The 17,751-nt window shown below is 36.8% G+C and overlaps 1 protein-coding gene across 1 annotated transcript in view; it reads right to left on the minus strand.

Annotated features, from left to right (window-relative positions):
- The window catches only part of col27a1b (collagen, type XXVII, alpha 1b), a 112,063-nt gene that overhangs the window by 20,528 nt on the left and 73,784 nt on the right, over nt 1-17,751 (minus strand). Inside the window, exons 24-47 of the mRNA XM_079815247.1 lie at nt 17,623-17,667; nt 17,465-17,518; nt 17,201-17,254; nt 16,111-16,164; nt 14,627-14,680; nt 11,197-11,250; nt 10,470-10,514; nt 8,571-8,615; nt 8,434-8,487; nt 6,863-6,916; nt 6,382-6,435; nt 3,984-4,037; nt 3,738-3,845; nt 3,028-3,081; nt 2,803-2,910; nt 2,376-2,429; nt 2,126-2,179; nt 1,649-1,705; nt 1,496-1,549; nt 1,119-1,172; nt 654-707; nt 489-542; nt 304-411; nt 82-189 (exon numbers count right to left, since the gene is read on the minus strand). Coding sequence (XP_079671373.1) covers nt 82-189; nt 304-411; nt 489-542; nt 654-707; nt 1,119-1,172; nt 1,496-1,549; nt 1,649-1,705; nt 2,126-2,179; nt 2,376-2,429; nt 2,803-2,910; nt 3,028-3,081; nt 3,738-3,845; nt 3,984-4,037; nt 6,382-6,435; nt 6,863-6,916; nt 8,434-8,487; nt 8,571-8,615; nt 10,470-10,514; nt 11,197-11,250; nt 14,627-14,680; nt 16,111-16,164; nt 17,201-17,254; nt 17,465-17,518; nt 17,623-17,667 — 1,488 coding nt within the window. The remainder of the gene's footprint in view (nt 1-81; nt 190-303; nt 412-488; nt 543-653; nt 708-1,118; nt 1,173-1,495; nt 1,550-1,648; nt 1,706-2,125; nt 2,180-2,375; nt 2,430-2,802; nt 2,911-3,027; nt 3,082-3,737; nt 3,846-3,983; nt 4,038-6,381; nt 6,436-6,862; nt 6,917-8,433; nt 8,488-8,570; nt 8,616-10,469; nt 10,515-11,196; nt 11,251-14,626; nt 14,681-16,110; nt 16,165-17,200; nt 17,255-17,464; nt 17,519-17,622; nt 17,668-17,751) is intronic.

Here is a 17,751-nt window from a genome sequence, read left to right on the forward strand (position 1 = left end):
TATTTTGTGACAGATGCAGATACTGGTGATACACACATAAACAACATAAAGAGCAGGTCACTATCCATATAAGAAAGGTACCTTTGGCCCAAAATAGCCTTGAATTCCTGGCAGACCTGGTACACCTGTGTTTCCTTGAGGACCTGGTTTTCCAGGCAGACCAATCTCCCCATCGCTTCCATGCTCACCCTAACGCACATAACAGAGGAAAAAGAAAAACCAAAACATCACAAACCACAAAAAGCACATGGGCCATATAAAGAGTTACATTGAGAGCATTGAGAATTACATTCATTGTCTTACTGGCATTCCTTTAGCTCCATCTTTCCCGAGGGCTCCATTGACCCCAGGATCCCCCTCAAGACCCTCACGACCAACAACTCCTCTGGGGCCAGGAAGACCAACAGGACCCTGTGGGAGAAGCACAACTGTTGTAGGTTTATCATGATGTCACTGAACTCAGTTCAGCATGTAAGAAACATACTTACAGGGGACCCTTGATTGCCAGATTCACCACGAGGACCGTTTTTGCCTTTTGGACCCTGAATAAATTTGGTTATTCAGTTGAGATGGATATTATATGATTTAAAATAGAGGCCATGTGTGTGCATTATAAACAAAACAAAATCCATGTTCACATGGTAAATTCTTACTTTATTGCCTTTGGATCCTTTAGGCCCTGGAAACGCTCTTGGCCCTGCATTTCCCTGTGGTTATAGACAGAGAAAATAAGATGATGCAAATGTATATTTTATAACTCAGTTTAAAGCAGGGTTATTATTGTTAACTAAAACTAAAACCATAAAAAAAAATGTCATGACTTGAAATAAAATAAATAGCTAAGCAAGCCAAAGAAACATTTCTCATTTTGATTTAGCTGAAGTAAAACAACAAGTAATAACAAACTAAAAAACTATTTTAAAATTACCACAAACTTAAACAATAAAAACAGACATTTCAAAATAGAAATGGCTAAATAATTACTTTAACTACATTAAAAAATTAAAACAAAAATAATAATAAAAATAAAATCTAATTTAAAGTATTAATGAAACTATATATCAAAGATACTAAAATGTCACTGGTTTAAAGATGTAATTATTGGTAGATTCACTCACAGGGAGTCCAGTAGCCCCCGGTTTTCCTCTTTCTCCATGAACACCTTCATGACCCTTAAGATTTAAAAATTGAAATTCATAAAGAAATTCATCTAGTTTCACAGACAGGGTTTAGATCAAGCCATGATTAAGCCTTAGTTTAATTAGGGCATTTAAGTAGCTTTTTTTTAAACGTGCCTTGGAAAAAAAAACATAACTGCTGTGCATCTCGAGACCTAACTGACATATTTTAAGATTTGTCAGTGCAAGTATCTTTCAGTAAACAGCTCAAACATGCATTTTATGTGTCTTTGAAACCAAGGGAAATGTATATTTAATTAATGATCTATTTTGGATTTTACTTCTAACAAATATGTGTATTAAAAAAAACAACTCACTGGGTATCCAAGGTCACCTGGCTCTCCCCTTTCTCCTCTGTTGCCGACAGGTCCCTGAATCCCAATGAAAACCAAACACATTGATCAGGTTGGCATCCAGAATTCTCCCAAAACAAGGCATAAATGTGTAGTAAATCTAGCGGACTGACTCACGATGTCACCTGAAGGACCAGGTGGACCTTCAACCTTCCCATCATCTCCTTGCTCTCCCTGAAAATAATAGAAATTGATTTCAGTATTGACTTATGAATGTTTCTACCTAGAATATCATATGTATTTGGCCATGTTCTATGTATATCCTAAGGCAGGGGTCTCCAAACTCGGTCCTGGAGGGCCACTGTCCTGGAAGTTTCTAGCATGTCTAGTAAGACTTTGATTAGCTGGTTCAGGTGTGATTTATTGGGGTTGGAGCTAAACACTGCAGGACACTGGCTGTCTAGGAGCAAGATTGGAGACCCCTGTCCTAAGGTAAAATGACATCAATAAATGAGAGTTTACACAAATCTGGAAGGTGATTTAAGAGATTATTTTAGATTTTTGGAGAAGTTCATTTTAATTGTGCAAATACAAAGAACTGTTAGATTTCTTGGGCTTCTGAAACTAGTTTCTAATAAGCAATCTTTTTTTTACCTTTTCACCTTTTGGTCCTGGGGATCCCATTGGACCTTGTGGTCCTTGATGACCCTAAAGTAAATTTGAAAAGAAAAGAAGTGGAGTATGGAACCATTTGAACACCCAAATACAAGTCAACTAGCTCTAACAAGCCTTATTATCTCAGAAGAATTTCACGTAACGCAAAGCAGCTGTTTCGACTTTATACCACTTTATGCTGGGGTAAAATAAAGTCTTATAAGGCTTGTCTAAGATAAATAACACTTACTTCATATCCCACTAAACCCGGTTCTCCTTGCTGACCCATTTTTCCCGGAGCACCCTGAAAATGATAGCCATGGGATCTGAGTTAGTTTCAGATAGCAAAATCAGAAACTGCATTCTTGCCAAAGCAAAACATAATTATTATAAAAAGGTCTCTACAATATTTTCTTTTGTTCATTATGACATAAATATCAGCATTTTCTATGATCTGTTGATGTAAAATGAGATGTATGACAATTGAACAATATATCTCTGGCAAAGAAAAGGCTTTTTCAGAGAAAATCATGTGTAATTATTTCTCTCTTCCTTCTGTGACATCATTAGACCTTTGCAATCAACGGACCTCATGCCGTTTCGGTTGACGGCATTGACGTTAAACGTTTAAAATGATTTAGCAGAAAACAACCCTTTGAAAACAACAAAGTATGTACCATAAACCCAGTAGTTCCTCTGCTTGCTTTTGGCCCGATGAAACCCATGGCACCTTGCTCTCCCATTGGTCCAGTCTCGCCAAGGTGACCCTGGTGACCTTTGCTGCCCTGAAATGAATTTAAGCGTCAGTTATACTCTACACTTGGAAAAACACAAACACTGATATCTAATGATGTGTACTGAGAACATTGATGGGTAACCATGTAAACTTAAACATAAAATACCTTCTCTCCAGGTTTTCCCCTCTCACCAAATTTTCCAGGTTTGCCCTCAGGGCCCTGAAATTGAACATTACAGAGTTGACACACTGCTAAATTTAATAGAGCGATATCTCTGAATGAACACATTCAGTAATGACTTATGAGTTTGTTCATTCAGAGCTACCACAAGGATGTGCAGTTTGTCTCTGCTGTCATCCAACATCACTCAATCTCTATTAAATGTGCTACAGCAATATAAAGTGCCCTTGAGTAAAACTATTTATACCAGTCCTGCTGAGAAACTGCTGAAACCAGCATAAGGTGGCTGATCTCTCAGCCTGACCAGCTATAAAGGACCAAGACTTATCTAAAACCAGCAAACCAAGCCAGCCTGACTACAGAAAACAATCTTATTTAGAGGTAAACAAATTTTTTTCAGCAGGTCTAGATTTGCTTAATTTTTTATCAGCATTTCGTTTTTCTCGATTGCTAACACACTGATATTGCTAAACAATTCACAATTTTCTAACAACTATAAACACAATCTCAAAAATACACCAGTTTGAAATAAAATTGTAATATGTGTGAAAACAGGTTAAACGTTTTGAGGAATGTCAATTGTGCCAAAATGAATCAGTTATAGTGTGTTAGTAATGAAGAAAAACTGTAATAGTCAGCAAAATACCACAATCAATTATCTGCCATTTCTAAAATAAAATAAAAAGAGCAAACACCTTGATGCCTATTAAGCCAGGATCTCCGGGACGCCCTTCTGTTCCTTTAAATCCGATGGCTCCTTTTTCACCTGTTTCTCCCTCCATTCCAATATCCCCCTTTTCACCCTAAAGACAACAACACTTGTTGAGACTTAGGGCCAATAAAATATTATCTTTCCAAGCAAAGAACAAAACAATGTTTGCAGACATTTTTTTATTTAAGTGATAATGTAAAAATAAAAAAAGATTTAGCATTTTTCTGACCTTAGATCCATCAGGACCACTAAGACCAGCCTCCCCATCAAGCCCAGGGTCACCCTAAATGAGAACTTCATTTAAAAACAAATTCACTGTACAACTTTAAAGAGACAAATATGGACTCTAATCAGTGTAGATGCCATATTTAACTTGACACAAATGAAAACAATGCTGTGAGGGACAAAGTCAAGTCTCTAGGTTGCGTCTAATAAACCATAATTTGTTAAAACAAGTAAACTTTAGCCTACTTTTAAAAAGGGTACTTGTTTCGCAAATAATATACCTTAAAAAAAATACTTAAAGGGTTACTTGAAAATTCTGTCATTAATCACTCACCCTCATGTTATTCCATAAGTCCCGTAAGACTTTCGTCTTCTGAACACAAATCTTCTGATTTTTTTGGGGGGATGAAATCTAAGAGCTTTCTATCCCTCCAGTGACAGTCCACGTGACACAACTACCACTTTGACGCTTCAAAAAGTGAATCAATTTATCCATATGAATTGAGCGGCTTAATACACATTTTCCGAAAGCACACAATTGCTTTGTATGATGAATGGATTTAATTTAGGCTTTTATTCACATATTGATCAGCGAACATAAACAGAAGCTCAAACGAAACTGCTTGACATGCGAGAACAAACCTCATTGTTTCTTGTGGAAGCTCAAACCTACTGAGTAACACATTGGTTCTCGCATGTCAAGCGAACAAGCTTGCGCTTCCATGTGTGAGTTGATGAATGTTTATGTGAATAAAAGTCTAAATTCAATCAGTTCATCAACATCCAACAGCACTTTTTGTCCACAAAGGCGTTACATCTGGAAAATATTGATACACTATATTGCCAAAAGTTTTGGGACGCCTGCCTTTACATGCACATAAACTTTAATGACATCCCATTCTTAATCCGTAGGGTTTGATATGGAGTTGGCCCACCTTTTACAGCTATAACAGCTTCAACTCTTCTGAGAAGGCTTTCCACAAGGTTTAGGAGTGTGTTTATGGGATTTTTTGACCTATAAGCACATTTGTGAGGCCAGACACTGATGTTGGACTGGCTCACAGTCTCTGCTCTAATACATCCCAAAGGTGTTCTATCTGGTTGAGGTCAGGACTCTGTGCAGGCCAGTCAAGTTCCTCCACCATGCGCTGACCCCGCTCTGTATGTGATTTTACATTGCCTACCACTTCGTGGCTAAGTTGCTGTTGTTCCCAATTGCTTCCACTTTGTTATAATACCACTAACAGTTGACTGTGGAATATTTAGTAGTGAGGAAATTTCACGAATGGACTTATTGCACAGGTGGCAACCTATCACGGTCCCACAGTTGAATTCACTGAGCTTCTGAGAGCGACCCACTCTTTCACAAATGTTTGTAGAAGCAGTCTGCATGCCTAGGTGCTTGATTTTATACACCTGTGGCCATGGAAGTGATTGGAACATCTGAATTCAATTATTTTTGGAGGGGTGTCCCAATACTTTTGGCAATATAGTGTATATTGTCCAATGTTTATGTCAGATTTCGCCTGAAAGATCTGTTCTTCAGCATTGTTCATCAAGAAATTATGCAATCAGAGCACCGTTTATGTTGTGAAACTGTATATGATCGTATATGACATTAGACTCTCACAAAAAATTGAGGCTGCCTCCAAAGTTTATTTTTCAATATATGGCAGCAGTTTTACATACAATATCCCAGCAGTGCTGTCAGATTTTGTGACGTCTTGAGAGGCATATTCACCAGCCATTGTCATTGTAGTTTTTGTACTTTTAGCCAATGTTAGTTTTCCAACTACGTGTGTGCTGTTTATCTTCCGCATTGAGTATGTATGGCTGTCTGGACCATTCAGAAGCCAGAGCTCGTATGACTGTGTACCTCTTACTGACTTTTTCCCTTTATTTACTTGAAAAACATATTCTTAGGCTTTTTACTCCTAACCATGTGAGTGTCTTGGAATTTTTGTCGTTTCATAATTAAGCACACTTATTTTTCATAAGCAATGTTTTACATTCTTTTCATCGTACATGTTTGGAAATGTTTATTTTAAGAGTTATTAAATTAAACATGGCATCTCTCCTGAATAAAGCCCTCTGCAGCAAAAATAGAAACCTACTCGAGATCCAATCAACCCTTGCTCTCCAATATTCCCAGGAGATCCAGTCGCACCCTAGAAAGTATGGAAAAAAGTTACTCCATTTTGTGACCAAGTATTGACATTTCAACATAATTCATTGTATAACATTATAAAATAGGATAATTACTTATATCCAGAAAGGCCTTGTTTAAAACATCTGCATATGATCACAGTGACCTCACTATGGTAAATTTTGGACACGACATCATTACACAGCGGCTACAGCGCACTAATCAGCATTCAGTATGAGAAAACAGCAGATTTCACCTTTTCTCCTGGTTCACCAGGTAAGCCCCGCTCCCCAACCTTCCCAGGTAAACCCTGCCACACAAACCAGGAAACTAATGAACCTTGAGTGTTTAGCTCTCTGAATCTTGCTACAATCTTTGGTCCCTCACGGCTAACGAAACATGTGGGAATAATGAATAGGTAATTAGAAAAAAAAGAGACAATGTGGGACAGAATCTGTTTCTTATTTCTGGTTAAGCATTTTAATTAGCAAAACCAAGCTGTGTTGTCTAGATGCCACCTGAGGACATTTTAATTGTTTACAGGAACTAAACCTAATTTGGCATTGGCTAAATTTGGGCATAATGACAATTGTTTGTTTAAAAAATACAGTGAAGAGAGTAGGACAGAGGGGTATAATGAGAAATAACACAGCTGGAGAAGTAAATAGCAAACTGACTTAATACTGACGGAATTTAAAACATAGACACATATCTGAAGATTATATAAAGAATCTTACCACTGATCCAATCTCACCCATTGGACCTAATACTCCAGGTGACCCTTGAGGACCCTATTAGGAGACAGAAGACTTTGATAATGGATGTGAAATACAACTGCTATTGAAACAACGAGACAAAACTGAGCACTGCCGTTCAAAAGTTTGGGGTCATTTTGCATTAAATTGATTCTGCTGATTGAAAATTACATTCATAATGTTACAAAAGATTAAGGGCCAGATTTACTATTTTGCTAATATTTTGATGTTAAAAAACTACTGTCAGGATTTACTAAAGACACAGACATGAGCGTAGGAACCATTGTATGTGGGTGGGACAAGACCCCTGACCGATAAACATGTTAGCTTTCCACTTTTTGAATATTTTCTTAATTTTTATTGAAAATAAATGCTTTTCTGATCTGATATGTGATGGGAAAAGGGAATAGAGTGAGTTCGACCAAAGGCATATTCGAACCTTGGCAAAAGGCGGTCAAAACTTTCTTCCATGTGCCTTAGCCCTACAGCAGGTCTTAGCCACTGTAAATAATGTGGTGTCTTCCGTAATTTTGTATGGGCCAACCAGACGTTTAGTAAACAAGGAGGACTATTTGCACTTAATGTAAATGGCATCTACTCTAGTAAAAAAAAATCTGGAGAAGGACCCACCCACATTGCTATCTCATAATGACGGTGGCCATGGTAATAAAGGAGTGGCGGGAAAATCAAACAAAGGAACACATGCAAATGAATGAAAACAAACTAAAAGTCCATGATAACTAAGGCAAACTGAACATAACTGTGACAGACACATTTATTTTTGCGGCTGACCTTTTTGCACTTGTAGTTTCCCTTTTAGACGCAAAATTTATGGGAGGAGAGTATTTAAATGAATCACGCAACACGATTTACTAAGGTTTGCGTTAGTCAATTTACTAGTATTTGCACCATTTTTCAACACCCAATAAAAAGCATGTCTTAAACCAGATGCTAATTTGCGCTGCTCTTGGTAGCGTTTATCTTTACAGAAATGATCTGGCTGCGCATAACTTTACACTCAAATCGGCTACTTTATAGGATTGTGTTCTCATGCTAATTAGCCCTGTTTAGTAAATCTGGCCCTTAGATTTGAAAAAAAAATGCCATTCTTTTAAACTTTCTATTCATCAAAGAATCCTGAAACAAGTAACACCGTTATCCACATTGATAATAATACGATTTTTTTCTTGAGCACCAAATCAGCATATTAGACTGATTTCTGAAGGATCATGTGACACTGTATATGGCTGCTGAAAATACAGCTTTGCTATCATAGGAATTAGATTTTAAAATATATTTAAATAGAAAACCTTTATTTTAAATTATATTACTTTACAATAGTTGAGTCACATCACAACGACGTCATCAAACCTGACATTTTTAAATTGATCTGTTTTATGAAGTTTTTATGGTGTTTTGGAGCAAGCTACATCTACATTCTCTATTCATTAAATGGACAAGAGCAACCAGTACATTCTTCAGTATTTCTTCTTTTGTGTTTCACTGAAAAAAAAAGAGACGACAGAATCACTCCTTTTAACAGATGTACTTACAGGTTCTCCTAAGATGCCCTTTGCTCCAGGAGTTCCAGTTGGCCCTTGAACACCCTAGAAATGGATGTTTTTCAGAGTTTCGTGAACATTTAACAAAGTTTATGATTATAAGGATATCAGTTACTTCATTAACTTACTGTAAATCCAGTTGGTCCTGTTTCACCAGTTTCACCAATTTTACCCTAATACACAAGAGAGAATCTCAGTGCTCCACTTACATGCTAAAGAATAGACACCCATGATCTATTGTATAACAACATTGGCAGCAAAACTCTTTTCTGTGAAATGTTTTACTGGTCTTTTATGATCTGTTCTGTGCAGTAGGTTGAGCATGTAAATATTTAATCAATCAACCTAACAATGCCTAGGTCATGGGTTCGATTCCCAGGGAATGTAGGGTAGACCACGTACAGTTGAAACACCTTAAAGGGGAATTACCCCATGAAAATGAAAATTACCCTGTATATAGGTGTATATGACTTTCTTCTTTCAGATGAATACAGAAGGCAGATATATATATATTTTTTTCTTTCTTTTCACAAACCCATCAATTCGTTTAAGAAGGCCTTTATTAACTCCTCCCAAAGCCATGTGGATTACTTTTATAATGGATGGAAGCAAATTTTGGGCTGCCATTATACAGCTTGGAAAAGCCAGGATATGTTTTAATATAACTCCGATTGTATTCGTCTGAAAGAAGAATGTCATACACACCTAGGATGACATGAGGGCGAGTAAATCATGGGGTTATTTTTATTTTTGGGTGAACTATCCCTTTAAATAACTTGCATGCACATCACTCTTTACCCGTGATTTTTTGAATGGTAGTTTTCCATGATCAGAGATGATGCTACTACAAGTGTGTAGCAAATCACAAGTAAGAAGTAATGTGCATGCGCAAGTTATTCAACACTGTAAAAAATGATTGTGATTTTAACGGTATTTTACTGTAAAAATGCTACGGTGAAAAACAGTTAATTGGTTAACAGAAAGTTTCCGTACTATATACGGTGAATGACTGTATTAGAGTTTACCTTACATTTCATTTTTAAAACGGTAAAATACCGTTAAATTTACAGTTTTTGGAAGTGAAAAAGAACAAGTCATAGTGTAATTTACAGTGAAAACCCGTAAATTGACATTCCCAGAATTCCCTGCGTGACACTTCAAATTTGATGTATTTTCATTGCAATAACTATGTTTCTTCTTTGTTTTTTCTAATCAGTTATGTACATTAGGGTTTTATGTTACATCTGATGTTGTTAAATTAATGTTTATTGTATTTTTTTAATTTCACGTGTGTTACCATGATGGTGTTTAGTGTTTGTGTGAATGAAACTGAGCACCTTCTATATATTAGTATTGTCCTCTTAAAAGCTGCTTGTGATGGGCTTTGATTCATCATGTGATTCTCATCTCCACTGTGATTGGTGGTTGTCCGTATATATCAAAGGTACATAACAGATATTAGTATTTCAATAGGTTGGTAATTTAACATTATTTCAGTTAATGAAACATGTTTTTTTTTTACTGTAAATTGTTTACAGTGTAAACTTAATCATTACAATATAAACCTTTAAATTATACGGTTTTGAACTGTAAAATAAAACATTTTTTAACCGTAATTATTACATTATAAACCTTTAAATTATATGGTGCTGTCCCTAAAAACCCAAAACGTTACTGCCGTATTTTTTACGGTAAAGGTCTGGCAACCACAGTTGCCGGTTTTTTACCGTAAATTTTACGGGGATTTTTTTTACAGTGAAGGTGTTTTTCAACTGTCCCTCTATTCCATCTGTACACTGTCTACCCTATATCTTGAATGCAATGAAAGTCACTTTGGATAAAAGCATATGTGAAAATGCATAAATGTATAATTAATCAAATGACAAAGTATCTTGATGAGTGAAATGCTAATATAAGGAAGAGTCTTAGCACTCAGCTAACCTTAAACTGTCCAGTATGCAATGATATCAAACTGACAGTTTAAATCAGAAGTTTGGAGATAAAACAAATAAAAATTGCAGTTTTACCATTTGTCCATTGAAACCTTGTTTTCCTGGTGGACCCTCGGGACCCTGCAGAAAAAGGAAAGAACCGAAAACAGTCACCAAATATTTTCCATTGCAACACACTGAGAATCAAATAAAATGACCCTTCTTTGTTCTGTTTGATCAAACCAAACCCAAGCATTTTGGAAATGTTTTGGATAAACCTTCAATGCACCCTGTTTCCATCATTGTAAGATTGATAAAAATGTTGAGCTGACAATTTAGATGTGTTTCATATGTTGTTTTGTTCTGTGGTAGGGAAAATGCAGTGCATGCCAGCATGGCGGACGTCAGTTACATCTTGAAACACAGAATAGCATCACAATGCTGCTTTCAACATTCACTATTTTACTTCGTACAGCTATATCATGCACAGCCAGATATACTTTTTGAAGTTGACAAAGTATGACATAAACCCATGAAAATAACATTTCTAACAATTACTAAGCTAAATGTTTCAAGATCCAAAAAAATAATCTGCCAGTGAAGATCAATATAAAAATTATCATACACAGCTTCTAATTGTGCTTATAAAGAACTGTGAAAACAAAGAAAAATCCATGCAATAATATAACATTGAGAGTGAGTCGGTTTTTTAATTGTGCACCTCCATGTCCTTTGTCCTAAAGAAGGTGTCTATTAATAACAATAGCTTAAGAATATGTTGTAATCAGTCTCATCCCTGTAAGACAATACATAGTATTTTCACCTTCATTCCCACCACTCCTTTTTCTCCAATCGGTCCGTCTGGTCCCCTCTCGCCCTGCATAGAATAAATGGAGCGGGAATGGCATTGAGAAGACACATATGGGTGTAAGAAAATAATTAGTTGAACAGCAGAGGGCACACTCGTACAAACAAAGACATTTTGAGTTATAATAGGTGATACACTGGGTCAAAGGAAGGAGTTACTATTACTATCTAGCAGATGTACATTATGGCATTTTGTCAAAGGTTGACAAACCCATAAAACAAAAGGACAACTCATTCAAAGTAATTTGTATGACTTATGATCTTGAACGAGTCAAATCTCCGGCTCACCAGGGGCAAAAACCTGAATGAAAGCAGCTTTAGAGACCTCTGCGAAACATTAGCCTTTCACATCATGGAAGTTCAGTTACAGTGAAATGGAAAGCTGCCATTATATTTCCATTGTGATGATTCATAAGCTTTATGAAAAATGTAGAGCCACAGCTGGGTGATCTCTGACTTTGAGGGATTTCTTTGTCTGAAAGGTGGAAACAGTGATCAATGGAGATATTATTATGGCTGCAACCACTGTGGCTCCTGCCGAAGAACAGCCGCATGGTGCTCTTCTGACAGCACTTGGTTTTGAGGGCCAATGCAACACTGTTGCCTCTGTTCTCCTGATCTGATGTCATTCAGGAAACCTTTGACCTTTCATGGGCTAATGGCAATATTTGGACTGATTGGAATCAGGCCTAGACAGAAACTTCAATCATAGGGCCGTGTGTGCACCAAAGCGTTGTTAGCCAGCTGAAAACACCAGGCTCTCTGCTGAAAACACCTAGCTGTGGGCGCTTGAGAGCGCTTTGGCAGCACAGCTTTTTTTTTCAGTTGAGACGCCTTGCTTTCTATGATAGGGTATATACATGGACACGGATATATTTCACAGATGGCTTGTTTCTGTATTGTTTAAACATTTTTGATACAATGTAAACTATTTGCATTGGCTTTTGTTTTGTTATTATGCTTCTTGTTGTCGTCTTTTGACGTTGTACAAGCAGAATGTGGCAGTTGGTTGCTGTTGTATTTGTCCCGCCCATCCTCCACTGTGATTGGACAGCTGGGTAAAAAGTGACAGTGATGAGCACAGCATTTTACCCAAAGTTGAACATTCCTCAACTCATGGCGAACAGTAAAAAATGCGCTTAGGGTGAAATAGACACTCAGCGCCTCGTCAAGCTGCTGCCATTTTAAAAATGCGGTGCTCCCTTCGAAAACTATTTGCAAAATACGCTAGCCTCTGGAAAAACGCTTTGGTGAATACAGACTAAATGGGGTAAAAAATAAAACATTCTTTAAAGGGATAATTCACCCAAAAATGAAAATTCTGTCATCTTTTACTCACCCTAAATTTGTTCCAAACATATGAGTTGTTCATATGAGTTTCTTTCTTCTGTTGAACACAAAAGAAGATGAAGAATGTTGGTAACCAGACCATTGACTTCCAAAGTATTTTTTCCGTAAGCTGTCTGGTGACCAACATTCTTCAAAATATCTTCCTTTGTGTTCAACAGAAGAAAGAAGCTCATACATGTTTGGAACAACTTGAGGGTGAGTAAATTACAACATTATTGGGTGGACTATCCCTTTAAGGGTCTTTCTGAATCAACAGATTTTCAACAATACATTTTTTTTTTAAATTTGATTAGCATACTTCTAAGCCGATACACCAATATACTCGATATACCAATATAATTTTCTCAAAAAACTTTCACATCCAGTGAACAATTAACCCTATATTCAATTTTTATCAAATAATTTTTTATTTGTCCGAGAGGTTAGACGACTTTCTATTCCTCAGTAAATTACATGAATATTATAGCCTCTGAAGAGCAGTGAGATAAATGCACATGTCCATGGGAACTAACAGCACTGAGCATTTCGAAAATGAGGCTCAAATCCCAGACCCCAGTGTTCTCCATCATTGGTAATTCAGTCCGTACTGCCGTTCATCTTTTGTTTGTTGAAGGAGTAATGTTTCATTTGTAATGGTTAATTTATTTTAAAAATGTGTTTTTGTGATGTGAGAAAAGACTGCTATGAGTGCTGACATTTCTGATGGGATGCCTGCAAGCTATTAGAGAGGGAATTAACACATTATGAGTGTGACATTCATTTAAGTGTGAAGCTTCAATGAAAAAGTCCACATGAAATCACATTAGACCCTATTAACTTTCTTAATGTGTGCTCTTGGTCTTATTGTGAATGATTGATCATGCAGGATATTACAAAGAAATGGTTCGACATTTAATAAAATGTGCTCTTTATAATGTAGGCCGTGCAGACTATTAGATATGGTTAAGCCACTTTTTTACAATCCAATCAATTCCCGAGAAATAAAACCAACTCATCCTACAACTCATCTACAATTCTCATGAAATATTTTTTAAATACGTCAAACTACGAAAGTAAAATGGCTTGCAAATGGCAACTCATAGTGACGTGAAGAGTTTTTCTACTCAATGCTCTTGTCTGTTCAGAATCGTCATAAATCTGACAGCATTGACATAATCCAATCCTCAGGCTTGGGAATTTCCCAATTCTTTAGCAACCCTCACAGGTTCCCATTACCCATAACACCCATCAGCGCGACAAACGACTAAAATTTGATTTTCACAGTTGAAAATCCAAAATGATCTAAGCTGCTCATGAGTAGGCCTACCGCCACTTCTCTCCAGCTGATGCAAGTCTGTCCTCTGTTTGCCCTCAACTCCAATTGCTCACTTTGATTCGGAGCAGATCCCTGTGGGTGGCATTGACTCCTTCACTTCTAAAGAATCCCTAGTCCAAATGCAGTTGGGCTTTAATTTAAAAACTTAATGTAAAGTAGTACTTTCCCTGATCAGTGATAGGTTAGTGATAATGTATTGAGATTGTGCTTTGTAGACATTATCAATACTTAAAGTTTTGAGGATAAAGTTCCAAATACAGGTAATTTGAACATAAAAGTGGTGTGTAATTGTATCATTTTGATTAGTTTTTAATGGTAATGTAATCAGAGCTGACGTGAAGACACCATCTGTCAAGGTCTTCTGCAATGATACTGTCATTGACTGTACATATACATGAAATATAGCTCAATATAGATTCCAGTAACCACTGCATCAGCCGGATTCTAAACTATCCAAAGATGACAGAACTATATGCCAATGCAAAACTCATTACAGGCCTATTGGAACTTGAATCGCTTCCATACAGTGATAATCATCTAGAGAGGTTACAAAAATACATTAATGGATAAAGTTGTGAAATGTAGACTTCTGCAGATGAGCTTGGCTTGAACATTATACCGTTTTACTTAATTGACTTTTAATGCTTGAACATTCTGACTTTCCAAAGCACTGGTTTACGCAAGGATCATCGTTACTGATACCATAATGATCGGTTCTTACCCTTCTGCCTTTGGGTCCCCTGGTGCCGCTGAGGCCCCTAGAACCGGGAAGCCCCTAGAGAACACAGAAAAGAGGACAAGAACAGAGTCCTGAAATAGGCAGCAAGAGAATGTTCCCTCAGAAAACACAGCTAGAGCTGGCAAGAGTCTCTGGCAGGCAAACAAACATCATTTGACCCGATTACAACTGCAGGATGAAAGCTCTGTCTTTCAAAGACTGGTGTTTATGTTTGTACTCTGCTGCACTCTACCCTTTTCACAGGGTCATCTGAGTGCCTCTAAAAGGCATTTCCTGCCAAACGCTTGTATGATGTCAACGTTTGTGCGAGTAGAGCAAAGTAGTGAAATTAGTTTTTGGGTTTCATTCAGTAGGACAGTAATTCCGTTAGTGTCTGTGTCTATCATCAATGCGCATGGACAGCTGTGATGAGAGCATGCAAACGGTGCTGATTATTGCATGAAATAAGACAGACTTGTCTTTTTAAGATGATTCTATACACTGGATTTACCTAGAAAGGTTCAGACCAGGGGTCTCATTAATAAAACTTTGCGTAAATTTCATCCTAAAAGTGTGCATATGCACACAAGTTTTCAGATTTAGAAAACTATACGTAAGCCAGAATCTGCGCAAAACCCAGTCAGCGGAAGAGTGTGCGTACACGCATCTCCATTGCTAAAAATCATTCAGTAGCCTATATCCTTGCCTCAGAATAGTATCAAATAAATTTCAGAGAAAGTTTTTCTCAATCTTTTCAACTGGCTAAATAGTATTTTTAATTACTTTATATTTTTTATAAAAACAGATAGGCCTGATTGCGCATTATTGATCATTATTTACGCAAAAATATTTTCTCAGACCATGAATTCTGCTATTATCATACCCCAAGCAATCCTTGCTGTAGTTAAAACATTAAAACACAGCATGCCACCGGAAAAGTGTTCAAAAGCATCGCATCCACTACACATATTTATATTTATTAGAATATACTTTTTTTGTGATTTCTGGATAATGATTTCATGTAAGTGCTTAACTAATGAGAATGGCATATTTAATCTAAATGTGTATATCAGATATAATATTTTTTATTTATTTAAACTATTATTGTGAATATGCACTGTATTTTTGATTGGGACTCATAATGAGGATTTAAAGTGGTTTTCCCTCATTTGCCATCCGTCCCTCAGCACTTTTCCCTCAAAACTTTTGAACGCATGGGTCAGAGTTTGCATAGAGGTGGGCAGATTTTCCCGTCAATTTTGTTTTTATAAATCACAACTTATGAGTAGGAAGTCTTCCAGGGCCTGTTTTGTGTGTATGCAACGGTCATAAATGAGGTCCCAGATGATTGCACGAAACCTGGAAGTTACAACAGCAAAGGAAGACACAAAACAGAGCTACAATCTGTGCTGCTGTTACTTTTTGCAGAGACTCTTGGCCAGGAATAAATAAATTAAGTTTATATAGAATACATAACATCGACTTACTGGTGTACCTGCTGGTCCAGATGGACCTCTCTCACCCGGAGCTCCTGGGTGTCCCTAAAACAACAATCACAGACACACCATTGTAGAATAATCTCTAATATAAGCAATAATCTCTGATACCTTAAAAATATATAGTGTAATTGTATTCATTCTGTTGTAATTGTTTAATTGTACCAATGTACCAAATCAGTTTGAGTGCTGAATTGCATTAACAGTTAAACTTGGTGGTGAGGCAATAAAAAAAGTTTCATTACTGTTATGTCATTTAATAAGTCAAATCCTTTAAAAATGAGTACAAATCCTCTTATTAATGGGTATTTAAAATATCTAAAAATCCTTTCAACAAGATACATTTACTTGAGAAAAAACATTGCATAACATATTGACTTGTTTTTACTTGTTTTCTTGCTTTCAGAGAAGAATGTATTTTATCTTGCTGCAATGGCAGATTTTTTCATTAATTGAGACTACAAACAAGATAAAAACAAGTGGAAACAATCTGCCAGTGTAGTAAGACAAAATACATCAATCTATGAAAACCTCAATATCTTATGCAGTGTTGCAAGTGTTGAAAAACAATGTTAAAAATACTTTTTTGCAGTGTAGAAGAAAGGGCTCTTATAAGCATGATGTATTACTAGTGTAAAACTACACTGAGGAAAACTCCTATGTTGATTTCTGGCAAGTGCACAAAAGTTAACAATGGAAATGAAGACAAACTTTTTTATTTGGATTGCCATGGGCACCAAATACATGCAGACAGTTTTACGTGTTATTGGAACTGTTGAAACATTGAAATGACGACAAAGCTTCTTGGAAAGGCTGGAAGTTTGCTCTTGGATTTCTTCGGAGTGGCCCAAACCACTTTACACAGCAAATGGCCACAATTTCCTTATGTCATTGAAAGGGAAATGACTCTTGCAGTGGTCTAGCTGATTATCTCATGAATGGAAAATGGCTGATGAGGCATTTTCCCACACACTGCTACTTTCCAACCATTGTATCTGTTTGAGTTATAGTGACTGCTCAAGGTTAAGTGGGTATTAGAGTTCCCCTGAGAGCAGAGACGAGATCCAGACTTACTCCTTACCATCGCTCCCTTTTCTCCAGGTGGCCCGGGCAGACCCATCTCACCACGATCTCCCTGATAGCACAAGAAATACATCGAAGCCAAACAGCACAATACAAAATAATATCAACATCAAGGAAAGGCAACATTGACCATCATACAAAAGCAACATACATGTCTGATGTTTGATTTAAAACACATGCCACAGAAACTGGAACCAAGGTTAAACAGAATTTAACTTGATTACACATGGTTGCATGCTGTCAAAGCAAATGACCTACTGACCTTTTCACCAGCAAGCCCCACCTCACCAAAAGGTCCGATGAAACCAATAAGACCCTTTTGAACACAATAAACAAATGACAAAAACAATCAAAGATAATTAACTCTGGTTAAAAACATGTTTATTAAGGTACCAGAAATGTATATTAAAATTCCTTTACCCTCTCACCAAGCATCCCAGGATTCCCAGTGATTCCAGGCTCTCCCTAGAGCAAAGGGACAACATTTGTAATACAACCCCAAATCAGAAAAAGTTGGGACAGTATGGAAAATGCAAAAAAAAAAAAAAG

This window comes from Gobio gobio (assembly GCF_949357685.1).
Source record: "Gobio gobio genome assembly, chromosome: 4".
Taxonomy (NCBI): Eukaryota; Metazoa; Chordata; class Actinopteri; order Cypriniformes; family Gobionidae; genus Gobio; species Gobio gobio.